Source organism: Pristiophorus japonicus, chromosome 1, assembly GCF_044704955.1.
Source record: "Pristiophorus japonicus isolate sPriJap1 chromosome 1, sPriJap1.hap1, whole genome shotgun sequence".
NCBI classification, from domain to species: domain Eukaryota; kingdom Metazoa; phylum Chordata; class Chondrichthyes; family Pristiophoridae; genus Pristiophorus; species Pristiophorus japonicus.
This window is the reverse complement of record NC_091977.1, coordinates 428,102,424-428,130,311: the sequence shown is the minus strand read 5'-3', so window position 1 is coordinate 428,130,311 and position 27,888 is coordinate 428,102,424. Positions and strand designations below refer to the sequence as shown.

The 27,888-nt window shown below is 44.0% G+C and overlaps 2 protein-coding genes across 3 annotated transcripts in view; one reads left to right on the top strand and one right to left on the bottom strand.

Annotated features, from left to right (window-relative positions):
* prkdc (protein kinase, DNA-activated, catalytic subunit) overlaps nucleotides 1-7,836 on the bottom strand; it is a 364,122-nt gene extending 356,286 nt beyond the window's left edge. For both annotated transcript variants that reach the window (XM_070892539.1, XM_070892550.1), the window contains exon 1: nucleotides 7,658-7,836. In XM_070892539.1, the coding sequence (XP_070748640.1) occupies nucleotides 7,658-7,802 (145 nt within the window). In that variant the 5' untranslated portion in view covers nucleotides 7,803-7,836. The remainder of the gene's footprint in view (nucleotides 1-7,657) is intronic.
* Nucleotides 7,837-8,085: 249 nt separating this feature from the next.
* mcm4 (minichromosome maintenance complex component 4) overlaps nucleotides 8,086-27,888 on the top strand; it is a 30,364-nt gene continuing 10,561 nt past the window's right edge. Inside the window, exons 1-10 of the mRNA XM_070892526.1 lie at nucleotides 8,086-8,176; nucleotides 12,962-13,039; nucleotides 13,719-13,886; nucleotides 15,612-15,772; nucleotides 15,902-16,003; nucleotides 22,073-22,168; nucleotides 22,266-22,361; nucleotides 22,474-22,612; nucleotides 25,183-25,403; nucleotides 26,126-26,246. Of these exons, the coding sequence (XP_070748627.1) occupies nucleotides 12,970-13,039; nucleotides 13,719-13,886; nucleotides 15,612-15,772; nucleotides 15,902-16,003; nucleotides 22,073-22,168; nucleotides 22,266-22,361; nucleotides 22,474-22,612; nucleotides 25,183-25,403; nucleotides 26,126-26,246 (1,174 nt within the window). The 5' untranslated portion in view covers nucleotides 8,086-8,176; nucleotides 12,962-12,969. The remainder of the gene's footprint in view (nucleotides 8,177-12,961; nucleotides 13,040-13,718; nucleotides 13,887-15,611; nucleotides 15,773-15,901; nucleotides 16,004-22,072; nucleotides 22,169-22,265; nucleotides 22,362-22,473; nucleotides 22,613-25,182; nucleotides 25,404-26,125; nucleotides 26,247-27,888) is intronic.

The following is a 27,888-nucleotide window of genomic DNA, read 5'->3' as shown; positions in this document are numbered from 1 at the left end:
TTAAATGTTATTGCCCCAAGATAACTGAATCAGGAGTAAGCTATAATTTATATATACTTTGATGCTTCAGACATAAATTGCATTTTTTGTTTAGTCAACACATTACAATTGCAAAACATTTAATAAAATACTGATAAAGATGCAGTTATGCTGTGTTATAGAGTGGTAGGACAAGGGAGCATGTCCATAATTTCAACTACACACATGGAACCAGGAGATGCCAAACATTAGCTACTTTCCCAATAAAAAAAGTCCCTGCTCTCACACACCCAGTGACTGGTTACAAAACTGTCTAGGTAGAGGCCAGGAAATAGTTGGGCTCAGTATGATGTTTTGTGTGGACAGAACCTAAAATAACAGAAAGATACACTTTAAAAGGATGTGTTCAGAAAAATTCAATCGCTTGATGATATGGCAAAATCTTCAAAAACAGTTTGAGTGCCAGAGCTTTAGTTGGCTTGTTTAGTTCCATCAGTTTTAAGCCAGATGTCATGCGATGCAGTATCACACAATATTAAATTGACCAATCAGAAGAGGAGAAAGAGAGTGAGCTGTAGAACTTAACATTCTGTTTCCAAATTACACCTGTTAGCTGCCCTGCTTCAAATACATCAAGAGCAGCGGCTATCCCGTCTGTACTCCTTATTGGGAGTGTTTTTTGTTAATGGGGGACGGGCAACCTGAAGCAGAAGAGACAAAGAAATATAAATAAAATCCAGTTAAGACCACATTATAACTTGAGAATGGGGCGGGGCGGGTCACACACTAAAGTGCTGCTGGATTGATAAAATGCTTACAATACTAGGATACTGTTTTTAATCCAAGTGTCTCTTAAGCATGGGTTTTTGTTTGAGCATTTGTTTAAGTTAATAGAAATAGTTTGAGCCTGTACCTATTAACTAGGTTATGATAATAGGTGTCCTCAAGTTTACTGCTAATATGAATCAATGTTTTTATATCAAGAACTGGTAATGTAATGGGATCAATCATTGGGAATAAACTTAGATTAATTGTATGATAACTTGAACAATGGCAAGCAAGATGACCTGAGAAGTAAAAGATCCTCTTTGGCATGTCTGAGGAAGTGACAGCCCAGTTGAACTGTAGAAAGCTTTACATGATATACCCAAACACCCAAAAAGCCTTTGACAAGGTGCTGCATGAAAGGCTGTAACTTAATCTTAATGTGACTTCAATGTAAAATCAGAGAATAAATAAGAAACTGGCTGAAGGGTAGAAAGCAGCAGGCACTGGCGGAGTGAATGAAGGCAAGAAGTGCCAAGTATTCCAGGGATTGTTGTGAGACCCCACTGTTCTAAGTGACATTACCAATTTGGATTAAGATGCTCAATACAAAGTTATCACTTTAACAAAAGGGGAGGGGGAAGAGATAAATCAATCTAATAATGGCCTACAAAATAAGTTAAACATAATGGGACAATCAATGGTGGGTGAAATTCTATGTAGATCAGTGTAAAGTATTGCACAGTGAAGGAGGATTGGATGATATCCATTCTCAATGACTGTTGTCAAGCTAGCCAAGAGTGAAGATGAAAAATGAGGGGGGAATAATAGGTTTGGCACTTAACATATTCAATCACTGTAGAACACCAAAGAAAATATAATGTTGAACGAAACAGCCAGAACAGAGTTCAATTTGGAGGATGTCATGCTTAAACTGTAGAGTTCTGGTCGATTGGCGTATTCTGTATTCATGTATTCTATAGAACCAATGGGAACCTGTTCAAACTTCATCGCCTCCAAGGTCGTTCCATCCTCTGTCATCGAATGACAGTATGCAGACGACGCTTGCATCTGCGCACAGAGGCCTAATTCCAAGCCATCGTCAACATCTTCACCGAGGCGTACAAAAGCATGAGCCTTACACTAAACATCCGTAAGACAAAGATCCTCCACCAACCTGACCCCGCCACACAGCACTGCCCCATAGTCATCAAAATTCACAGCGCGGCCTTGGACAACGTGGACCATTTGCCATACCTGGGGAGCCTACTATAAGCAAGGGCAGACATCGATGATGAAGTCTAATACTGCCTCCAATGCGCCAGCGCAGCCTTCGGTCGCATAAGGAAGAGAGTGTTTGAAGACCAGGACCTCAAAACTGGCACCAAGCTTATAGTCTACAGGGCAGTAGTGATATCCGCCCTCCTATATGGTTCAGAGACGTGGACCACATATAGTTGACACCTCAATGCGCTGGAGAAGTATCACCAGTGCTACCTCTGCAAGATCCTGCAAATTCACTGAGAGAACAGACACACCAACGTCAGCATTCTCGCTCAGGCCAACATCTCCAGCATCGAAGCACTGACCACTCGACCAGCTCTGTTGGACGGGCCACATTGTCCGCATGCCTGACACAAGACTCCCAAAGCAAGCACTCTACTTGGAGCTCTTACACGGCAAGCGAGCCCCAGGTGGGCAGAGGAAACGTTTCAAAGACACCCTCAAAGCCTCCTTGATAAAGTGCAACATCCCCACCAGCATCTGGGAATCCCTGGCCCAAGACTGCCCTAAGTGGAGGAAGAGCATCCGGGAGGGCGTTGAGCACCTCGAGTCTAGTCGCCGAGAACATGCAGAAACCAAGCGCAGACAGCGGAAGGAGCGTGTGGCAAACCAGACTCCCCACTCACCCCTTCCTTCAACCAGTCTGTCTCACCTGTGACAGAGACTGAAATTCCTGTATTGGACTGTACAGATACCGGAGAACTCACTTTTAGAGTCTTCCTCGATTTCGAGGGACTGCCTATGATGATGATCTGCACAGGTTTGGTCACCAAGACACAAGGGAGACATTCAAGCTCTGCAGGCAGTGCACAGAACAGTGATGAAGCTGATTGCTAGCATCAAAGTAGTGAAATACTGTACAAAGAAAGATTGGAAAAACTTGAGCAACTATGAGGGGACCATACAAGAAATATAAAAGATACTAAATAGGATGGACATGGTAAACCCAGAACACTACTTCAACCAAAACAGTGACATTAGGACAAGGGGGAATAGACTGAACTAGTGCAAGGCAAACGTAGGACTGATGTTCGTCACACAAAGCAATCAAGATTTAAAATAGTCATCCAGGTAAGGTAGTACAGACAAAAACCCTGGAATGATTTGTGAAACAGACATATGATGGGGAAGGGCCCTGTAGCTTCTTTCTGGATGGATGAGATAAAGTAGAGCTGCCTTCTTCATCCGTATCAATCTTAAGCTCTGTACCCACGTCAATTAAAAGAATAATTTGCGCAATTTTCTGAGAAAAACTCTCCTGCTTTGTCTATTTACCAGTTGCGTGACTCTGTGCAAGACTTCTCTTTCAAGATCCTGAAAAAAATATTTCCTCCCCAACTGCCATACCCGAACCTATCAACTTATTTGAAATTGAAATAAATAGTACAACCATCATACTCAGCTAGTTTGCTAAACTTTAATTTGGCAGTTATTCCAAGGTCTCCAGTTTCCAGCTGACTCGGATAAAGCATTGGAGCAGTTCGAGGGGAATTGGAATCACTGTTTATGTAACACATCGATAAAATATCTAAAATACCTTAACAGCAACTATCACTTGTATTTCACCTTCCCATGTTAGCTGACATTGTTAACAATTCTCACTCCTCAGGTACTGTCCTGCTCTCCCTCAAACCTGCCGTCATCAGCCCTCTCCTCAAAAAACCAACCCTTGACCCCCTCCGTCCTTGCAAATTACCACCCCATCTCCAACGTACTTGAACATGTTGTCGCCTCCCAAATCCTTGCCCATCTTTCCCACAATTCCATGTTTGAATCCCTCCAATGCGGTTTTCTCGCCTGCCACAGTACCAAAATGGCTCTCATCAAAGTCGCAAATGACATCCTTTGTGATTGTGACAAAGGCAAACTATCCCTCCTCGTCCTTCTTGACTTGTCTGCAGCCTTTGACATGGTTGACCACTCTATCCTTCTCCAACACCTCTCCACTGTCGCCCAGCTGGGTGGGACTGCACTCGCCTGGTTCCATTCTTATCTATCTAATCATAGCCAGAGAATCACCTGCAATGGCTTCTCTTACCTCTCCCGCATCGTTACCTCTGGTGTTCCCCCAAGGATCTATCCTTGGTCCCCTCCTATTTCTTATCTACATGTAGCCCCTTGGCGACATCATCCGAAAACACAGCAGTTTCTACATGTACGCTGACGACACCCAGTTCTACCTCACCACCACTTCTCTCGACCCCTCCACGGTCTCTAAATTGTCAGACTGCTTGTCCGACATCCATTCTGGATGAGCAGAAATTTTCTCCAATTAAACATTGGGAAGACCGAAGCCACCTGCCACAAACTCTGTTCCCTAGCCGCTGACTCCATCTCTCTCCCCAACTTCTGTCTGAGACTGAACCACAACCTTGGTATCATATTTGACCCTGAAATGAGCTTTCGACCACATATCCGCAGCATAACTAAGACCGCCTATTTCCACCTCTGTAACATCGCCCGTCTCCGCCCTTGCCTCAGCTCATCCGTTGCTGAAACCCTCATCCATGCCTTTGTTACTTCTAGATTTGACTATTCCAACTCACTCCTGGCTGGCCTCTCGCATTCTACTCTACTTGGTGATCCAAAACTCGGCCGCCCGTGTCCTAACTCGCACCAAGTCCCGCTCACCCATCACCCCTGTGCTCGCTGGCCTACATTGGCTCCCGGCTAAACAACGCCTCAATTTCAAAATTCTCATCCTTGTTTTCAAATCTCTCCATGGCCTCGTAATTTCCTTCAGCCCCACAAATCCGCCCGCCCCCCGCGATATATGCACTTCTCTAATTCTGCCCTCTTGAGCACCGTGATTATAATCGCTCAACTATTGGTGACTGTGCCATCTATTGCCTGTGCCCTAAGCTCTGGAATTCCCTGCCTAAACCTCTCTGCCTCTCTCTCTCCTCTTTTAAGATGCTCCTTAAAACCTTTCTCTTTGAGCAAGCTCGGTCACCTGCCCTAATTTCTCCTGTGGCTCGGTGTCAAATCTTTTGTCTCCTAATTCCTGTGAAGCTCCGTGGAATGTTTTACTTCATTAAAGGCGCTATATAAATCCAAGTTGTTGCTGTTGATAACAGGATTGATGTTCATGGCAACATTCAGATCCCAGTTATCTAGAGCAACAGAAAGCTGGTTTTCCCATTCCGTTTCGCCCCAAATTATTTATAATGGAGGTATTTGCAAACTTTAAAATACTGACCTCTTCTACATTTCTTTTTAAAAACGCCATAAAAACGGAAAGGAACTGGATAAAACTAGGATTTAGTGCAATCAAAAATAGCTAAAATTGTAAAGGCTCCGAGCACAACTTAGAAATCATAGCTATTTGCAACACAGAAGGAGGCCATTCACCCCATCGTATCCTTGCCGGCTGATAAGGAGCTATCCAGCCTGATTCCACTTTCCAGCTCTTGATCCTTAGCCTTGTAGGTTACGGCACTTCAAGTGCATATCCAAGTATTTTTAAATATGGAGGGTTTCTACCTCTACAACCCGTTCAGGCAGTGAGTTCCAGACCCCCACCACCTTCTGGGTGAAAAAAATTCTCCTCAAATCCCCTCTAAACCTCCTACCAATTAAATCTATGCCCCCTGGTTATTGACTCCTCTGCTAAGAGAAATAGGTCCTTCCTATCCACTCTATCTATGCCCCTCATAATTTTATACACCTCAATTAGGTCTCCCCTCAGCCTCCTCTGTTCCAAAGAAAACAAACCCAGCTGAACCAGACTTTCCTCATAGCTAAAATTCTCCAGTCCAGGCAATATCTTCGTAAATCGCCTCAGTTTTTAAAAGGTTATTAATACCTCCATTGTAGATCTAGTATAATCACATCTTTCCTATAATGTGGTGACCAGAACTGTACTCAGTACTCTAGCTGTGACCAAACTAGTATTTTATACAGTTCAAGCATAACCTCCCTGCTCTTATATTCTATGCCTTGGCTAATAAAGGCAAGTATCCCATATGCCTTCTTAACCAGCTTATCTACCTGTCCTGCTACTGTCAGGGATCTGTGGACATGAACTCCAAGATCCCTCTGTTCCTCTACACTTCACAGTGTCCTACCATTTATTATGTATTCCCTTGCCTTGTTAGACCTCCCCAAAGGCATTACCTCACACTTCTCCGGATTGAATTCCATTTGCCACTGTTTGACCCACCTGACTAGTTCATTGATATCTTCCTGCAGTCTACAGCATTCTTCTTCATTATCAACACACACTGCCAATTTTGTATCATCTTCAAACTTCTGAATCATTCAAGTCTAAATCATTGTTATATACCACAAAAGCAAGGGACCTAGTAGTGAGCACTGCGGAACCCCATTGGAAACAGCCTTCCAGTCACAAAAACACCCATTACAATTTGCTTCCTGCCTCTGAGCCAATTATGGATCCAACTTGCCACTTTGCCCTGGATCCCATGGGCTTTTACCTTCGTGACCACTCTGCCATGTGGGATCTGTATAGGGATTTTAGCTAAAATCCATATACACTACATCATATGCACTGCCCTCCTAGTTACCTCCTCGAAAAATTCAATATAGTTAGTCAGACACGACCTTCCCTTAACAAATCCATGCTTTCTATCCTTGATTAATCCGTGTCTTTCCAAATGACGATTTATCCTGTCCCTCAGAATATTTTCCAATAATTTTCCCACCATCGAGGTTAGGCTGACTGGCCTGTAATTACTCAATCTATCCCCTTCTCCCTTTTTAAACAATGGTACAATGTTAACAGTCCTCCAGCACCACACCTGTAGCCAGAGTCTCCATAGCTATTTCCTCCCTGAACAGCCTGGGATACATTTAATCCGGGCCTGGGGATTTATGCACTTTCAAAGATGTTAAACCCCTTAATACTCCCTCTCTCAGTATGTTCATTTCATCTAATATTTCACACTTCTCCTCCCTGATTGCAATGTCTGCCACCATCCCGTACAGACCCAAAGTATTCATAAAGAACCATACACACGTCTTGCTCCTCCTTTATGGTCTCCAATAGGCCCTAATCTTTACATTAAGAACAAGATGATAACTAAAGATTTATAAAACGTCTTTGGGTTTTCCTTGATTTTATTTGCCAATATTTTTTCACTTAAATCGGTGAACTTGGTCACAATTATAAATCAATAAAGCAACCATTGCTTCTTATTCTGCTGGCATCTATGAATTCCAATATATGCTGTTTACAAAGTCGATGTTTTGCCTCTCAGATATCCAATGTATGCGAGTTTGTTTACAAAATATACAGGCTTTTCTGCATCTAGACCAACTGCACAAGATACTTTTTTCAATATTCCAGAATCTGATCACTTATTTTGCAAGTACTGGGGTATAAAACTAGCAATTCCTCATGTGCTCTTAACTCGGATTTTATTGCCGGAAGTGCATCGACATCCCGGCGCTTAATACATGTTTAAGGTACCGATGGAGTGACAATTGAGGGTCTGAGCGACGCTTCACTGCCTCGTCGTGAATGAAGAGTGGCCTCGGGGTGTGGGGCTTTTCTGCATTACCCAGCCCGAGAACTAAAATTCAAGTCTTAACTCTGCAACCCAATAGATACAAATTCAACTTTCGGTGCCAGCGATCAGCGACCAGCGACTTTACTGCAGATACCCACCCAGCCGGCTTTCATTGCTGGTATCCAGAAAGTCGTGACTGAGGTTGGTGATAACATTGTGGGACTCGGCGGACGCGCTCTTGCTGTCTTTCGCTGACAACAAGCGGTGTAACTTGTGGAGCTGTCGTTGTGTTCCACCGGCCATTGTCCCGGCTCGAGCCACAACTCCATCCGCCAGCACCGCGTTCTCAACACTCTCACTCCGGGCCCGGGGTGGGGGGAGGAGAAGGGTGTTCACTCTTCACCTTGTGCAACATTGTTCCCAACGTGATTTCTTTACATACGCAGATGATAAATAATATTATTCTACTAGGATTAGAATTCTCATAAAACAACCTTCGGCGATGTGACTGATATTTATAATAATCAATTCCTTACAAGTCCCCTCTTCCGCTTGGAATGGATTCTTCCATGTTATTCGAACGCCAGCGTTGATTGGCCGGCAAAGCGCGCGCGGCAGAGGTCAGGTGACGGATTCCGCGCGAAATCCAGCCTCCAGTGTGGGGTAGAATCAGTAAGGTAGGTATTGGTGAATTAGAAAATATTATTAGTTAAAACTGCATTGTATTTAGAGTACGGTGGAGTTTATTTTAGTTGTGTTATCTTTACATCTATAGTCGTGTAAATAAATTGAAATAGTAAACAAAAAATAGGAAAGAGACAGCAGGTCAGGCTTCTCTTTAGGCCAACAGATTAGTGGTGAATCCGAACCAATTTGATTCTGTTCTTTTAAAAATCAAAATTTGTTTCTCCGACTTTGTATTAAAACAATTTCTAACAAGTGTTTGGCTGAAAAGGAAATGAGAGCCCCGAATTTAACGAAAGCGATGTTTTTTTGATGTTTAACGTGCGAGATTTCATTTAAAATATTGTTTTTAATTTGTCGCCCCTGCCAGATCTTTTTGTTTTCCTTGTACTCCCCTTCTCTTTACACCCTCCATCGCGAAAATGAGTAGGACGTTTACACAAGGTGGCTGCAGATGAAAGCCATCCGGCCGATCTTTCATCCATCCAGAAAGACTTTATTGTCTACTTATCTAATTGTTAAATGATTCCATCGTTTTTTCCTCTATACTCACTTATACTACTTTCATGATTTATTTTAAATTAATATTCAAGATTCGCCTTTTCTGTACTCTTGACTATCTTGTATACCGCGATACGATCACCACTGAGATAAGAATCAGCCATGATCTTATTAAATGGCAGACCAGGCTCGAGGGGCCAAATGACCTACTCCTGCTCCTATTTCTTTTATTCTTATGTAGACCCTGTTTCTCGACTCTTTCCTCAGAATTCTGACACTGGGAATCACCTTTTGTGGGGCTTTTCTCCAGAGCTTCACTGTCTCCCTTGTTTCTCAACCACCAGAAGGGGAAGACCAGATTAGCTTTTTATCATCACAACTCCAGGTTACCTGTGAGCAACACTAGGAGAGATCTGCTATTTAAAATAAAAACATTTTACTTAATGATTTAAGTCTAAGTGGGTTAGACAGCTTACAGATCACCTGTAATGAACCATTCTCCTTGAATAAAATTTCTCTGTGGTGAAAAAATATAGACCTACTATTACTGCTTATAGGAGGAGGGCAGAATAATGGGATTTTATAGCCATTACTGAGACATGGCTGAAAGAAGGGACAGCTTGACCATTCCTGGTTACAGGGTTTTCAGATAGGACAGAGAGGGGGTAAAAAAGGAGGGTGGGGGGTTGCAGTATTAATTAAAGAAACAATCACAGCTGTGAGAAGGGCTCATCAAACAAGGCCATATGGGTTGAATTGAACAAAAAAGGGGCAATCACACCACTGGGAGTGTACCATAGACCCTGAAACAGTCAGAGGATGATAGAAGAACACGTATGTCGGCAAATTGCTGTGAAGTGCAAAAAGTATAGAGTTGTAATAGTGGGGGATTTCAACAACCCTAATATTAACTGGGAAAAAAAGCAGTGTGAATGGTACAGAGAGTGCGGAATTCCTGAAATACATTCAGGAGAACTTCTTTAGTCAGTATGTAACAAGCCCAACAAGGGAGGGGGTGGTTTTGGGGAATGAAGAGGGGCAGGTGGAAGGGGTATCAGTGAGAAAGCATTTTGGTGTTAGCGATCATAATTCAGTAAGTTTTGGGATAGTTATGGAAAAGGACAAATGTGGACCAGGAAAAAAGTTCTCAGTTGGGGTAAAGCCAATTTTGTTGAGCTGGAAATGGCTACTTGATGGTAAATCAGTGTCAGAACAGTGGGAGGCATTGAAGGAGGAGATCTTGAGGGTACAGAGCAAGTATGTTCCCTTAAAAAAAGGGTGGGGCTAACAAATCTGGAACCCCCGGGATGTCAAGGGACATACAGGGTAAGATAAAGAAAAAAAAGGGAAGCATATGCCAAATTCCGAGAACTCAATACTGCAGAGACTCAAAAGGAGTAGAAGGGCTGCAATAAAGAGAGAACATGAAAGAATGTTGGCAAGTAAAATCAGGGAAAACCCAAAGATGTTTTATAAATACATTAAGAGCAAGAGGATAACTGGAGAAAGAGTGGGGCCTGTTAGAGACCACAAAGGAAATCTGTGTGTGGAGGCAGAAAATGTGGGTATAATTCTTAATACTTTGTATCTGTTTTCACAAAATAGAGGGGTGATGCAGACTTTGCAATGAGGGAGGAGGAGTGTGAAATATTAGACAAGATAAACATAGTGAGAGAGGAAGTATTAAGGGGCTTAGCAGCTTTGAAAGTGCATAAATCCCCAGGCCTGGATGAAATGTATCCCAGGCTGTTAAGAGAAGCAATGAGGAAATAGCAGAGGCTCTGACCATTATTTTCCAGTCCTGTCTGGTTACAGGTGTAGTGCTGGAGGACTGCTAATGTTGTACCTTTGTTTAAAAGGGGAGAAAGGGGTAGACCGAGTAATTACAGGCCAGTCAGCCTAACCTCAGTGGTGGGAAAATTACTGGAAAAAATCCTGAGGGACAGGATAAATCTTCATTTGGAAAGACATGGATTAATCAAGGACAGTCAGCATGGATTTGTTAAGGGAAAGTTGTGTCTGACTAACTATATTGAATTTTTTGAGGAGGTAACCAGGAAGGATCAATGAGGGCAGTGTGTATGATGTAGTGTATATGTATTTTAGCTAAAATTCATATACAGGTCCCACATGGCAGACTGGTCATGAAGGTAAAAGCCCATGGGATCCAGGGCAAAGTGGCAAGTTGGATCCATAATTGGCTCAGAGGCAGGAAGCAAATTGTAATGGGTGTTTTTGTGACTGGAAAGCTGTATCCAGTGGGGTTCCGCAGGGCTCAGTGCTGGGTCCCTTGCTTTTTGTGGTGTATAAATCAATGACTTGGACTTGAATGTAGGCAGCCTACTCTCAACAAGGGCAGACATCGACGACGGCAACACTGCCTTCAGTGTGCCAGTGCAGCCTTCAGTCGCCCGAGGAAGAGACTGTTTGAAGACCAGGACCTCAAACCCAGCACCAAGCTCATGGTCTACAGAGCAGTGGTGCTACCCGCCCTCCTATATAGCTCAGAGACATGGATTATGTACAGCAGGCACCTCAAAACACTGGAGAAGTACCACTACGTCAGTGTCCTCGCACAGGCCAATATCCCCAGCACCGACCACGCTTGATCAGTTCCGCTGGACAGGCCACATACTCAGAGCTCCGGCACGGCAAGCGAGCCCCAGGTGGGCAGAGGAAACACTTCAAGGACACCCTCAAAGCCCCCTTGAAAAAGTGCAACATCCCCACTAACACCTGGGAATCCCTGGCCAAGACCACCCAAAGTGGAGGAAAAGCATCCGGGAAGGCGCTAAACACCTTGAGTTTCTTCGCCGAGAGCAAGCTGAAGCCAAGCACCGACAGCGGAAGGAGCGTGTGGCAACCCAGGCACCCCACCCACCTGTTCCTTCAACCACCGTTTGCCCCACCTGTAACACAGACTGCGGTCCTGCAATGGACTCTAAAGTCACCTGAGAACTCATTTCTAGTGTGGAAGCAAGTCATTCTCACTGCCGAGGGACTGCCTAAGATGATGATGTATCAATGACTTGGACTTGAATGTTGGGGGTATGGTTAAGAAGTTTGCAGATGACACTAAAGTAGGCTGTGTGGTTTAAGAAGAAGAAAGCTGGGGACTACAGAAAGATGTCAATGTACTGGTCAGGTGGGCAGAACAGTGGCAAATGGAATTCAATCAGGATAAGTGAGAGATAATGCATTTGGGGAGATGAAACAAGGCAAGGGAATACACACTAAATGGTACAACACTAAAAAGTGTAGAAGAACAAAGGGGCCTTGGAGTGCAGGTCCACAGAGCCCTGAAGGTAGCAGACCAGGTAGATGAGGTGGTTAAGAAGGCATATGGAATACTTGCCTTTATTAGTCGATGTACAGAATACAAGAGCAAAGGGGTTATGCTTGAACTGTATAAAACACTGGTTAGGCCGCAGCTGGAGTACTGTGTGCAGTTCTAGTTACCGCATTACAGGAAAGATGTGATTGCACTGGAAAGGGTGCAGAGGAGATTTACAAGAATGTCGCCTGGTCTGGAGAATTTTGACTGAGGAAAGATTGGAGATGCTGAGTCTGTTTTCTTTGGAACAGAGGAGGCTGAGGGGAGACCTGATTGAGGTGTATAAAATTATCAGCGGCCTGGATCGAGTGGATAGGATGGACCTGTTTCCCTTGGAGGATTGGTCACCAACCAGGGGGCATAGATTTAAAGTAATTAGGGGGAGATTTGGAAGGAGGTATGAGGGGAAATTTCTTCACCCAGAGGGTGGTGGGGTTTCTGAACTCATGGCCTGAAAGGGTGGTAGTAGCAGAAACCCTCCCCACATTTAAAAAAAATACTTGGATGTGCACTTAAAGTGCCGTAACCTACAGGGCTACGGACCAAGAGCTGGAAAGTGGGATTAGGCTGGATAGCTCTTGGTCGGCCGGTGCAGATACGATGGGCTGAAATGGCTTCCTTCCGTGCTGTAAATTTCTATGATTTTATGAATGGGTGTGCTGGAGTAACTGAAAATAAATATTATTTTTCATTATTCTGCTCTTGGAGGAAATTGAGAATTGGGGTGCCAGCAAAAAATGTAAGGTGTTGAAAGTTTCATTCTTTCTTGTGAATATATAACTTAATTTTTTGCTATAAATGTCATTATTCAAATGTTTTAAGGCAAGGAATTTGTGTTATGACTGTTAGTAAAGTGATACTGGTATTTTGACTCTTTACATTAAAATCTATCAAACATGTTTGAATGCACAGCTCAATGTTTATGTATTTTTTCCCATCCTAGTGCTAAAGATGTCGTCGCCAACATCTACACCTAGTCGTAAAGGAAGCAAGCGTGGAAGAGGCAGTAACCCTCCCACACGTAAGTCTTACTGTTCACCGCAGCGTCTTTGTACATCAAGAGCTATTGATCAAGCCTTTAGAATTTTGCTTTAAAGCCATTCTAGTTTATTGGGTACAAAATATTCTACTGAAATATTCACATTTTCGTTCATTGTTTCTGTACAAAAATAGATTGTTGAATATTTTGTTTTAATTAGATAAGTACATGCGACCGTTGAGATATTAATTTTAAATGTCATCTAAAGAACTGTAATGCTGTTCACTAAATATCCAGCCAATTCACCTTGTTCCCAGGCCTGCTGTGCCCTTCCCCGTCAAAATACTTGGTTCTCTTCCATACAGATATTCACTTTAGCGATAGTGCAACGAATCAAGTTACCAGCTGGACAAGAGGGGAAAAGTTACTTGTTTCCAATAACTGACTGCTCTAACATTTTAAGAGATTCAACTTGATAAACTATTCATCTTGTATTTACTTTAGAGCTGTATAAACCTTTTTGCAGATTCGAAAAGGGCAGTCCAAACAAGTGTCAAGTTATGTTACTGCTGGTTTTAGCTTGGAACAGTTTGCCTAATTGTTGTAGTTCATGTCCATATGGGGCCAGAATTATGTTGTCACTTGCATTTTTAAAAAACACTTAACTGTGAAGGCCAAAAAATGTGGTTGACCTGTTAGTAACAATGTCAACCTCTTGCAGCTCGTAGTGATGGAGTACAAACTCCACCTTCTCAAAGGCAGCGGATAGATGATTTAGCGTCCACTGGGGAGCTGCAGCCGATGCCAACTTCTCCAGCAGCAGATGTTCGGAGCCCACATGTGCAGGAATCATCTTTCTTATCCAGCCCAGCACGGTCACGCCATTCAGGTTTGCTGTTTGTCATTTAGAGCGAATTCGGACATTTGTGAACGATGAAGACCACGTCAACGACAGCAGATATTTTACTCTCCTCCTAAATGACTGTACTGAGTAGAGGACTATGTGAAGCGTACCAGCAAAACCAACCAGCTATTTTCTTTGCACTGGGATAATCATGTGTTAAAGTGCTTTTCTGTTAAGTGACCAGTATTGAGAGGCCTAGCACTAAGCTATTTTTTTATTGCATTAGCTCCAGTTTCTCGGGGCTCAAGATTCGGACCCCCACTAGAACGCCGCACATCGGAAAGGCCTGCCTGATTTGTAGAACAAAAATTGCGGGAATGCTTACCTCGGGATTTTTCGATATCTGTAGGCCCGTTTCCAGCTTGGCGCGGCGCAGCAGGAGCTGCTGGGGGCGGAGCTACAGCCCTGCGCCAAAAACCGTGCCGGCAGCTGCGCGCGTGCGCAGTAGCTCCCGGCCCTCCCAGCGTGTCCTGTCTCCGGGCGACAACTCGATCCCAGGCCGAAGGGACGTCGCCCCTATCCCGGGCCGAGTGGCCTGACACATCAAACCTCGTCGTCAGCGGGGCTCGCCCACCCGGCATCTCGCTGGAGGAGGGCCCCGTCCGAAGTCCTTCATGGGAGGCGGGGCCCGTTCAGCCCCCCTCCTCCCCCTTTCTCCTCTCCCCCCTCCCCTCCCCTCTTTCCCCCCTCCCCTCCCCTCTTTCCCCCCTCCCCTCCCCTCTTTCCCCCCTCCCCTCCCCTCTTTCCCCCTCCCCTCCCCTCTTTCCCCCTCCCCTCCCCTCTTTCCCCCTCCCCTCCCCTCTTTCCCCCTCCCCTCCCCTCTTTTCCCCCTCCCCTCCCCTCCCCTCTTTCCCCCCTCCCCTCCCCTCTTTCCCCCCTCCCCTCTTTCCCCCCTCCCCTCTTTCCCCCCTCCCCTCCCCTCTTTCCCCCTCCCCTCTTTCCCCCTCCCCTCCCCTCTTTTCCCCCCTCTTTCCCCCCTCCCCTCTTTCCCCCCCTCCCCCCTCTTTCCCCCCCTCCCCCCTCTTTCCCCCCCTCCCCCCTCTTTCACCCCTCCTTCCCCCCCCCTCCCCTCCCCTCCCCTCTTTCCCCCCCCACCCTCCCCTCACCTCTTTTCCCCCCCCATAGCCTCTTTCCCCCCCCCCCCCCACCTCATGCTGTCAGAAACAGAGACAGAGAGGGTTTTTATTTAGCTTTTTTAAACTTTGTAAACCCACCCTTCCCCCCCCCCCCGCCCCTATCTCTCATTCTCGACGCCTGATTTATGTAGGCAAGCTTTTTCTGAGCGTACAAAAATCTACACTTACTCCATTCTAAGTTAGTTTGGAGTAAGTTTTCACTGCCTAAACTTGCAAAACAGGCGTAAGTGACTGGACACGCCCACTTTTGGAAAAAAAAGTCTGTTCTACAATGAAACTATTCTAACTCACTAAAACTGGAGCAAACTAAAGGCCGAGAATTGCAATTTCTAAGATGCTCCATTCTAAACTAGTTGCTCCAAAAAAATAGGAGCAACTCAGGCCGAAACTTGAGCCCTTGGTGCTTATCTTTAACATTTCAGAATTAATTTCCGCCTTTGAGCCAGCTGAACCTAACATGTTAGAACTTCGCCTATACCAGAATGTGATATACATATATGTGTGTGAGTGTGCATATATTTAGTCACATTTTATTTTGTTGAAGTAACTGTCAAAATATATTAATGTTCCACAGCTGCCAGTGAATTTGACATAAGTTCTCCTTTGACCTATGGCACTCCCAGTTCGAGAGTGGAAGGTACACCTCGCAGCGGTGTGCGTGGTACACCTATACGCCAGCGTCCTGATCTTGGTTCTGCACGTAAGGCCCGCCAAGTTGACTTGCATGCAGATCAGGTAGATACCTAATAGAAGCTATTAGCGTAACCAAATTTTACGTGAATTCATGTACATTTATATATTTTTTTAAAGAAGTAAGTTTGTTATTGGCTGCTTTCATTTAAAAATCTAATCTCTTATTTTCAGCCTTCAGCAGATGAAGTTGTGACTAGTGAGCAATCCCTTGGACAGAAGTTAGTAATCTGGGGAACAGATGTCAATGTGGCTGCATGCAAAGAAAAGTTTCAGGTAGATTTCAGATAACTGGTTTATGCTTACTAATGTATATGGATCACATTTTGCAAGTTAAAATGCTTTTTGGATTTGCTCTTTAAATATCTGTTCAGTTCTTCCCTTGTACATATTAGGAGGTAATTCTTAGTTATCCTCCACTTGCTACAAAATAACCTCACCATGATGCACAAGAAATAGGAGTCGGCCATTTGACCCCTCGAGCCTGCTCCGCTATTTAATAAGGTCATGGCTGATTGGATCATGGACTCAGTTCCACTTCCCTGCCCGTTCCACATAACCCTTTATTCCCTTATCACTCAAAAATCTGTCCATCTGACAGATCAACATCAGACAAACCTTGCATGCACACACAAGTGAACACATCTTTTGGAGTTAATAGACCACACTAAGAACTCTAGTTATTTTTCTGGACCACACAACTATACAGGTCAAATTATAAATCTGCCACAGCCGCCCTTTCGTGATATAATTAAGTAGTTGACAATGTATGGATCTGTATTTTTTTTTATATCTAATGCTGAAACTTGTGTATTTTTTTTTCAATTGTAAAGTCGGCCAGAGTGAACTGGCAATATTAAGCAATTGTTAAGAGATCTGCTTTCTGTAACATAGAAACATAGAAATTTACAGCGCAGAAGGAGGCCATTTCGGCCCATCGTGTCCGCGCCGGCCGACAAAGAGCCGCACGGCCCTTCGTCAGCAGCCCTAAAGGTTACATACAAACCCATGAACAATAACGGAAAGGCAAAGAGCACCCAGCCCAACCAGTCCGCCCCACACCACTGCAACACCCCTCATACTAAAATCATCTACACTCCACCCCAACTGGAGCCATGTGATGTCCTGGGAGAGGCAAAAACCAGATTAAAAATCCAGGCCAATTTAGGGAGAAAAAATCTGGGAAAATTCCTCTCCGACCCATTCAGGCGATCGGAACTAGTCCAGGAGATCACCCTGGCCATATTCTATTCCCTGCAGTACTAACCATTATATATCTGCCGACCAACAAAAGTTCATCTAGTCTAACCCCAATTACCAGTTCTAGGACCGTAACATTGCAGGGTACGACACTTTAAGTGCCCATCCAACCATCTCTTAAAATTGGTGAGGGTTTCTGCATCCACCACTCTTCCAGGCAGCGAGTTCCAGATCCCCACACCCCTCTGTGTAATGAAGCCACCCTCCTCAAATCCCCTCTTAACCTTCCACCAACCACCTTAAAACTATGCCCCCTTGTAATAGCCCCCCTCCACCAATGGAAATAGACCCTTACTATCCACAATGTCCAGGCCCCTCAATATTTTGTACACCTCGATGAGGTCTCCTCCCAACCGCCTCTGTTTCAATGAGAACAAACCCAGCCTATCCAATCTGTACTCATAACCAAGATTCTCCATTCCAGGCAGCATCCTAGTAAATCTCCTCTGCACCCTCTCTAGTGCAATCACGTCCTTCCTATAATACAACGACCAGAACTGCACGCAGTACTCCAGCTGTGGCATAACCAAAGTATTATACAATTTAAGCATAATCTCCCTGCTCTTATATTCTATGCCTTCTTAGCCACCTTATCCACCTGGCCTGCTACTTTCATGGATCTGTGGACAAGCACTCCAAGGTCCCTTTGTTCATCTACACTATTAAGTGGCCTACCGCTTAATGTGTATACCCTTTCCTTATTAGCCCTCCCAAAGTGCATCACCTCACACTTCTCTGAATTAAATTCCATTTGCCATTGTTCTGCCCACCTGACCAGTAGATTGATATCCTCCTGCAGCCCATGACTTTCCTCTTCATTATCAACCACACAGCCAAGTTTGGTGTTGTCTGCAAACTTCTTAATCATACTTCCTATATTCAAATCTAAATCGTTGATATATATCACAAAAAGCAAGGGACCCAGACCTGAGCCCTGCGGAACCCCACTGGAATCATCCTTCCAGTCACAAAAACATCCATCAATCATTACCCTTTGCTTCCTACCTCCAAGCCAATTTTGGATCCAACTTGCCACTTTGCCCTGGATCCCATGGGCTTTAACCTTCATGACCAATCTACATGTGGGACCTTATCAAAAGCCTTGCTAAAGTCCATATATACTACATCATATGCACTACCCTCATCGACCCTCTTGGTTACCTCCTCAAAAAATTCAATCAGGTTAGTTAAACATGATCTTCCTTAACAAATCCATGCCTATTCCCTAATTCCCTAATTAATCCTTGCCTATCCAAATGCAGATTTATCCTGTCTTTCAGACCGGAACCAATGTCCTAGGAGGAGTGTTTGCTAGTGCTGTTGGGGAGGAGTTAAACTAATATGGCAGGGGGATGGGAACCAATGGAGTGAGAAAGAGGGAAACAAAAAGGAGACAAAAGCAAACAACAGAAAGGAGATGAGGAAAAGTGGAGGGCAGAGAAACGCAAGACAAAGAACAAAAAGGGCCTCTGTACAACAAAATTCTAAAAGGACAGAGGGTGTTAAAAAAACAAGCCTGAAGGCTTTGTGTCTTAATGCAAGGAGTATCCGTAATAAGGTGGATGAATTAACTGTGCAAATAGATGTTAACAAATATGATGTAATTGGGATTACGGAGACGTGGCTGCAGGATGATTAAGGCTTGGAACTCAACATCCAGGGGTATTCAACATTCAGGAAGGATAGAATAAAAGGAAAAGGAGGTGGGGTAGCATTGCTGGTTAAAGAGGAGATTAATACAATAGTTACGAATGACATTAGCTTGAATGATGTGGAATCTATATGGGTAGAGCTGCAGAACACCAAAGGGCAAAAAACGTTAGTGGGAGTTGTGTACAGACCTCCAAACAGTAGTAGTGATGTTGGGGAGGGCATCAAACAGGAAATTAGCGGTGCATGCAATAATGGTGCAGCAGTTATAATGGGTGACTTTAATATGCACATAGATTGGGCTAACCAAACTGGAAGCAATACGGTGGAGGAGGATTTCCTGGAGTGCATAAGGGATGGTTTTCTAGACCAATATGTCGAGGAACCAACTAGGGGAGAGGCCATATTCGACTGGGTGTTGTGTAATGAGAGAGGATTAATTAGCAATCTCGTTGTGCGAGGCCCCTTGGCGAAGAGTGACCATAATATGGTGGAATTCTGCATTAGGATGGAGAATGAAACAGTTAATTCAGAGACCATGGTCCAGAACTTAAAGAAGGGTAACTTTGAAGGTATGAGGCGTGAATTGGCTCGGATTGATTGGCGAATGATACTTGAGGGGTTGACTGTAGATGGGCAATGGCAGATATTTAGAGACCGCATGGATGAACTACAACAATTGTACATTCCTGTCTGGCATAAAAATAAAAAAGCGAAGGTGGCTCAACCGTGGCTATCAAGGGAAATCAGGGATAGTATTAAAGCCAAGGAAGTGACATACAAATTGGCCAGAAATAGCAGCGAACCCGGAGACTGGGAGAAATTTAGAACTCAGCAGAGGAGGACAAAGGGTTTGATTAGGGTAGGGAAAATGGAGTACGAGAAGAAGCTTGCAGGGAACATTAAGACGGATTGCAAAAATTTCTATAGATATGTAACGAGAAAAAGGTTAGTAAAGACAAATGTAGGTCCCCTGCAGTCAGAATCAGGGGAAGTCATAACGGGGAACAAAGATATGGCGGACCAATTGAACAAGTACTTTGGTTCGATATTCACTAAGGAGGACACTTAACAACATTCCGGATATAAGAAGGGTCAGAGGGTCTAGTAAGGAGGAGGAACTGAGGGAAATCCTTATTAGTCGGGAAATTGTGTTGGGGAAATTGATGGGATTGAAGGCCGATAAATCTCCAGGGCCTGATGGACTGTATCCCAGAGTACTTAAGGAGGTGGCCTTGGAAATAGCGGATGCATTGACGGTCATTTTCCAACATTCCAGTGACTCTGGATCAGTTCCGATTGGCTACCCTCCACTCAATGTAACCCCACTTTTTGAAAAAGGAGGGAGAGAGAAAACGGAATTATAGACCGGTCAGCCTGACATCGGTAGTGGGTAAGATGATGGAATCAATTATTAAGGATGTCATAGCAGCGCATTTGGAAAGAGGTGACATGATAGGTCCAAGTCAGCATGGATTTGTGAAAGGGAAATCATGCTTGACAAATCTTCTGGAATTTTTTGAGGATGTTTCCAATAGAGTAGACAAGGTAGAACCATTTGATGTGGTATATTTGGACTTTCAGAAGGCTTTCGACAAGGTTCCACACAAGAGATTAATGTGCAAAGTTAAAGCACATGGGATTGGGGGTCGTGTGCTGACATGGATTGAGAAATGGTTGTCAGACAGGAAGCAAAGAGTAGAAGTAAATGGGTACTTTTCAGAATGGCAGGCAGTGACTAGTGGGGTACCGCAAGGTTCTGTGCTGGGGCCCCAGCTGCTTACACTGTATATTAATGATTTAGAAAAGGGGATTAAATGTAGTATCTCCAAATTTGCGGATGACACTAAGTTAGGTGGCAGTGTGAGCTGCGAGGAGGATGCTATGAGGCTGCAGAGCGACTTGGATAGGTTAGGTGAGTGGGCAAATGCATGGCAGATGAAGTATAATGTGGATAAATGTGAGGTTATCCACTTTGGTGGTAAAAACAGAGAGACAGACTATTATCTGAATGGTGACAGATTAGGAAAAGGGGAGGTGCAACGAGACCTGGGTGTCATGGTACATCAGTCATTGAAGGTTGGCATGCAGGTACAGCAGGCGGTTAAGAAAGCAACTGGCATGTTGGCCTTCATAGCGAGGGGATTTGAGTACAGGGGCAGGGAGGTGTTGCTACAGTTGTACAGGGCCTTGGTGAGGCCACACCTGGAGTATTGTGTACAGTTTTGGTCTCCTAACTTGAGGAAGGACATTCTTGCTATTGAGGGAGTGCAGCGAAGGTTCACCAGACTGATTCCCGGGATGGCGGGACTGACCTATCAAGAAAGACTGAATCAACTGGGCTTGTATTCACTGGAGTTCAGAAGAATCAGAGAGGACCTTATAGAAACGTTTAAAATTCTGATGGGTTTAGACAGGTTAGATGGAGGAAGAATGTTCACAATGTTGGGGAAGTCCAGAACCAGGGGTCACAGTCTAAGGATAAGGGGTAAGCCATTTAGGACCGAGATGAGGAGAAACTTCTTCACCCAGAGAGTGGTGAACCTGTGGAATTCTCTACCACAGAAAGTTGTTGAGGCCAATTCACTAAATATATTCAAAAAGGAGTTGGATGTAGTCCTTACTACTAGGGGGATCAAGGGGTATGGCGAGAAAGCAGGAATAGGGTACTGAAGTTGCATGTTCAGCCATGAACTCATTGAATGGCGGTGCAGGCTAGAAGGGCCGAATGGCCGACTCCTGCACCTATTTTCTATGTTTCAGGATTTTTTTCCAATAATTTTCCCACCACTGAGGTTAGGCTGACAGGCTTGTAATTACTCAGCCTATCCCTTTTTCCCTTCTTAAATAAGGGTACTACAATAGCAGTCCTCCAATCCTCCGGCACCATGCCCATATCCAAAGAGGACTGGAAAATGATGGTCAAGGCCTCTGCTATTTCCAGTTTTACTTCGCTCAACAACCTGGGATGCATTTCATCTGGATCTGGGGACTTATCTACTTTCAAAGCTGCTAAACTCCTTAATACTTCCTCTCTCACTATATTTATTTCATCCAGAATATCACACTCTTCGTCTATAGCAGTATCTGCATTAACTCTTTCCTTTGTGAAAACAGATGCAAAGTATTCGTTAAGAACCCTACCAACATATTCCGCCTCCTCACAAAGATTACCCGCATGGTCTCTGATAGGCCCTACCTTTTCCTTAGTTACCCTCTTATTCTTAATATATTTATAGAGCATCTTCGGGTTTTCCTTAATTTTACCGGCTACGAATTTCTTGTGCTCTCTCTTAGCATTCCTAATATCCTTTCTAATTTTCCCTCTTATCTTTCTATATTCCTCTAAAGATTCTCAAGTATTTAGCCATTGATATGTGACATCAGCATCCCTTTTCTAGAAGAGAAAGTAATCCTTCTACTATTTCCTTTCAGAGGTTCCTTCAGCGCTTTATTGACCCTTCTGCTAAAGAAGAGGAAATTACAGGCCTAGACCTCAATGAACCACTTTACATGCAACGACTTGAGGAGGTAATGCATATCTTGACCCCATCTGTATTTTTGCTAATTGTCTCTTGTGCAAACATTCCAGTGTTAAAGGAAATTTAACCACGTACTTTTATTATAGATGAATTTGGTGGGAGAGCCGTTTTTAAATGTGAACACTTCTCATTTGAGAACATTTGACCCTGAATTGTACAGACAGCTGATTTGTTACCCACAGGTAGTGTAATATAATAAATAATTGTTTCATAATCACAAGTTTTGAAAGACAATTGTAATTTAAAACCTGTTAAACATTGCTTTGATACTAAAACCTCTTTTTTAATGTATAGGAAGTGATTCCTACTTTTGACATGGCTGTCAATGAACTTTTTTTTGAGCGTTTCCCTGACTCTATACTGGAGCATCAGATCCAAGTTCGGCCATACAATGCTTTGAGAACCAAAAATATGAGAAGTCTGAATCCAGAAGGTAGAGTATTGGTGCTAGAATCTTAGACTGGGTGTTGTGTAATGAGAGAGGATTAATTAGCAATCTCATTGTGCGAGGCCCCTTGGGGAAGAATGACCATAATATGGTGGAATTCTGCATTAGGATGGAGAATCAAACAGTAAATTCAGAGACCATGGTCCAGAACTTAAAGAAGGGTAACTTTGAAGGTATGAGGCGTGAATTGGCTAGGATAGATTGGCGAATGATACTTAGGGGGTTGACTGTGGATGGGCAATGGCAGACATTTAGAGACCGCATGGATGAATTACAACAATTGTACATTCCTGTCTGGCGTAAAAATAAAAAAGGGAAGGTGGCTCAACCGTGGCTATCTAGGGAAATCAGGGATAGTATTAAAGCCAAGGAAGTGGCATACAAATTGGCCAGAAATAGCAGCGAACCTGGGGACTGGGAGAAATTTAGAACTCAGCAAAGGAGGACAAAGGGTTTGATTAGGGCAGGGAAAATGGAGTACGAGAAGAAGCTTGCAGGGAACATTAAGGTGGATTGCAAAAGTTTCTATAGGTATGTAAAGAGAAAAAGGTTAGTAAAGACAAACGTAGGTCCCCTGCAGTCAGAATCAGGGGAAGTCATAACGGGGAACAAAGAAATGGCAGACCAATTGAACAAGTACTTTGGTTCGGTATTCACTAAGGAGGATACAAACACCCTTCCGGATATAAAAGGGGTCAGAGGGTCTAGTAAGGAGGGGGAACTGAAGGAAATCTTTATTAGTCGGGAAATTGTGTTGGGGAAATTGATGGGATTGAAGGCCGATAAATCCCCAGGGCCTGATGGACTGCATCCCAGAGTACTTAAGGAGGTGGCCTTGGAAATAGCGGATGCATTGACAGTCATTTTCCAACATTCCATTGACTCTGGATCAGTTCCTATGGAGTGGAGGGTAGCCAATGTAACCCCACTTTTTAAAAAAGGAGGGAGAGAGAAAACAGGGAATTATAGACCAGTCAGCCTGACCTCAGTAGTGGGTAAAATGATGGAATCAATTATTAAGGATGTCATAGCAGTGCATCTGGAAAATGGTGACATGATAGATCCAAGTCAGCATGGATTTGTGAAAGGGAAATCATGCTTGACAAATCTTCTGGAATTTTTTGAGGATGTTTCCAGTAAAGTGGACAAAGGAGAACCAGTTGATGTGGTATATTTGGACTTTCAGAAGGCTTTCGACAAGGTCCCACACAAGAGATTAATGCGCAAAGTTAAAGCACATGGGATTGGGGGTAGTGTGCTGACGTGGATTGAGAACTGGTTGTCAGACAGGAAGCAAAGAGTAGGAGTAAACGGGTACTTTTCAGAATGGCAGGCAGTGACTAGTGGGGTGCCGCAAGGTTCTGTGCTGGAGCCCCAGCTGTTTACATTGTACATTAATGATTTAGACGAGGGGATTAAATGCAGTATCTCCAAATTTGCGGATGACACTAAGTTGGGTGGCAGTGTGAGCTGCGAGGAGGATGCTATTAGGCTGCAGAGTGACTTGGATAGGTTAGGTGAGTGGACAAATGCATGGCAGATGAAGTATAATGTGGATAAATGTGAGGTTATCCACTTTGGTGGTAAAAACAGAGAGACAGACTATTATCTGAATGGTGACAGATTAGGAAAAGGGAAGGTGCAACGAGACCTGGGTGTAATGGTACATCAGTCATTGAAGGTTAGCATGCAGGTACAGCAGGCGGTTAAGAAAGCAAATGGCATGTTGGCCTTCATAGCGAGGGGATTTGAATACAGGGGCAGGGAGATGTTGCTACAGTTGTACAGGGCCTTGGTGAGGCCACACCTGGAATATTGTGTACAGTTTTGGTCTCCTAACTTGAGGAAGGACATTCTTGCTATTGAGGGAGTGCAGCGAAGATTCACCAGACTGATTCCCGGGATGGTGGGACTGACCTATCAAGAAAGACTGGATCAACTGGGCTTGTATTCACTGGAGTTCAGAAGAATGAGAGGGGACCTCATAGAAACGTTTAAAATTCTGACGGGTTTAGACAGGTTAGATGCAGGAAGAATGTTCCCAATGTTGGGGAAGTCCAGAACCAGGGGTCACAGTCTGAGGATAAGGGGTAAGCCATTTAGGACCGAGATGAGGAGAAACTTCTTCACCCAGAGAGTGGTGAACCTGTGGAATTCTCTACCACAGAAAGTAGTTGAGGCCAATTCACTAAATATATTCAAAAGGGAGTTAGATGAGGTCCTTACTACTCGGGGGATCAAAGGTTATGGTGAGAAAGCAGGAAGGGAGTACTGAAGTTTCATGTTCAGCCATGAACTCATTGAATGGCGGTGCAGGCTAGAAGGGCTGAATGGCCTGCTCCTGCACCTATTTTCTATGTTTCTATGTTTCCAAAGGAAGCTGGCTTAAGTTGGTAAATACGTTTTATGATGTATTGCATATTAGTGCTAACTATTGAGCGATTTAAGATTTTTATAAGCGACCTGTTGTAATGCTATGTTTGTTAGTTCAGAATATTTTTTTCCATTTTAGTAGTTTAAGGTGAATAATTATTGTTTTGCATTTTTCCTTATAGATATTGATCAGTTGATCACAATCAGTGGCATGGTGATCAGGTCTTCTCAACTGATCCCAGAAATGCAAGAGGCATTTTTCAGCTGCCAAGTGTGTGCTTTCTGCACAAGAGTGGAGGTTGACCGTGGTCGAATCGCTGAGCCATCTGTGTGCAAGAACTGCAACACCACACACAGCATGGCTCTAATCCACAACCGTTCAATGTTTTCAGACAAACAGATGGTAAGTTTTTCTTCAGAAATACAAACATCTCAATACCATTTGTACAGTTAGTTCTAAATAACTATGGATTGCAACAAAATAATTTCCTCCTAACCTCAAAGCAATGTTTTTAATAATCAATTATCTAATACGATACAGTTTTAATACTTTACAAGAGTCAACACAATGTGATGGAAATAATTGAGATGGCGCTTTACCATAGAGCAATCAAAACTGTTCACCATGGCACTCGTGTGATAGATGTGCAAACTTGACTGCCATCAGGAGAGGTGCTGAACAAGAGACTGCATACTTCCCCACAGAGCTAGCCACCTCGGGCTGCTAGCCATATACTTGGCAAATGGCTCAAGATTGGGGGTTGTCTGGGCGCAGGTTGCAACTTCGTGTATACAGTGACGGAGCCCATGATGGGGAAGTAAAATAAACTTTAAAAGTGGGTTCAATCTAGGGAGGAATAGGGAGATAAAACAAGAATATTTCTTTTTTTGATTCAAACTAGAATCTGATGAAAATATGGTGAACTTGAATTTAAAGGTGCAATAAGTGTTTATATTTTGGAAAAACGTGATTACATTTAAAGTGCCCTTGTGTAATTCATTTAAATGCACCATGTGGATTTACTAGACAAATACAAGAACAATGTACTATACATCTTCACTTGCCGGTCAACGATGAACGGAATCGGAACTAGTTTAACCTTTTTTTATTTTATTATCTTGCAGGTTAAATTGCAGGAGTCCCCTGAAGACATGCCTGCAGGACAGACACCACATACAGTTATATTGTTCGCTCACAATGACCTGGTGGATAAAGTGCAGCCTGGTGACCGAGTGAATGTCACAGGTAAATCCTACACTGATTAAACATAATGGAACATAGAATCATTATTGAAATTTACAGCACGGAAGGAGGCCATTTTGGCCCGTCATGTCCGCGCTGGCCGACCAACAACTTATTGGCCCGTTTTCCAGCTCTTGGTCCTTAGCCCTGTAAGTTACAGCACTTTAAAGTGCACATCTAAGTATTTTTTAAACGTGGTGAGGGTTTCTGCCTCTACCACCCTTTCAGGCAGTAAGTTCCAGACCCCACCACCCTCTGGGTGAAGAAATTTCCCCTCGTATCTCCTCTCAACCTCCCCCCATTTACTTTAAATCTATGCCCCTTGGTTGTTGACCCCTCTGCCAAGGGAAACATGTCCTTCCTATCCACTGTATCAGAATTTTATACATCTCAATCAGGTCTGTCCTCAGCCTCCTCTGTTCCAAAGAAATCAGACCCAGCATCTCCAATCTTTTCTCATAGCCAAAATTCTCCAGACCAGGCGACATTCTTGTAAATCTCCTCTGCACCCTTTCCAGTACAATCACATCTTTCCTGTAATGTGGTGACCAGAGCTGCACACAGTATTCCAGCTGCGGCCTAACCAGTGTTTTATACAGTTCAAGCACAACATCCTTGCTCTTGTATTCCATGCCTCGACTAATAAAGGCAAGTATTCCATATGTCTTCTTAACCACCCTATCTACCTTCAGGGCTCTCTGGACCTGCACTCCTTTGTTCCACTACACCTTTAAGTGTTATACTATTTAATGTGTATTCCCTTGCCTTGTTAGCCCTCCCCAAATGCATTACCTCACACTTGTCCGGATTGAATTCCATTTGCCACTGTTCTGCCCACCTGAGCAGTACATTGATATCTTCCTGCAGGCTGCAGCTTTCTTCTTCATTATCAACCACACAGCCTATTGTAGTGTCAAATGCCAACTTCTTAATCATACTCCCAACATTCAAGTCCAAGACATTAACCTTTACCACAAAAATCAAGGGGCCCAGCACTGAACACTGTGGAACCCCACTGGATACAGCTTTTCAATCACAAAAACACCCTCAACCATTACCCTTTGCTTCCTGCCTCTGAGCCAATTATGGATCCAACTTGCCACTATGCCTTGGATCCCATGGGATTTTACTTTCGTGACCAGTCTGCCATGTCGTCGTCATTATCATAGGCGGTCCCTCGAACGAGGATGACTTGCTTCCACGAGAGTTCACAGATGTTTCAATGAAGGACCCGATGTTCCAATCCTGAACTCCAGTTGAGGGGGTGGAAGATACCTGTGCGTGAATTTTTTTAACGTGTGGTGACCATTGCACATCAGCCACCACATGGGCTTGACAGAGCGAGGCCTTTATTCAGTAGCAAGGATTAACCAGGACGACTGGAGACCTGCTGTGCTGCACGGACCTGGTGCGCGCACACATCGCAGTGTGGGCAGGACCATGCTGCCCCTGGGTCTTCAGCTCTTCAGGTCCCCGTATCCTCATTCGCCGCACCTCCGCCCCGATGTTCCAGGGCCCGGCGCTCCAGCTCTATTTATAGCCCTGACCTGCGGTGGTGTTCTCACACAGGTCGGGGATGTGGGACCTTATCAAAAGCCTTGCTAAAAATCCATATACACTGCATCATATGCACTGCCCTCCTCGA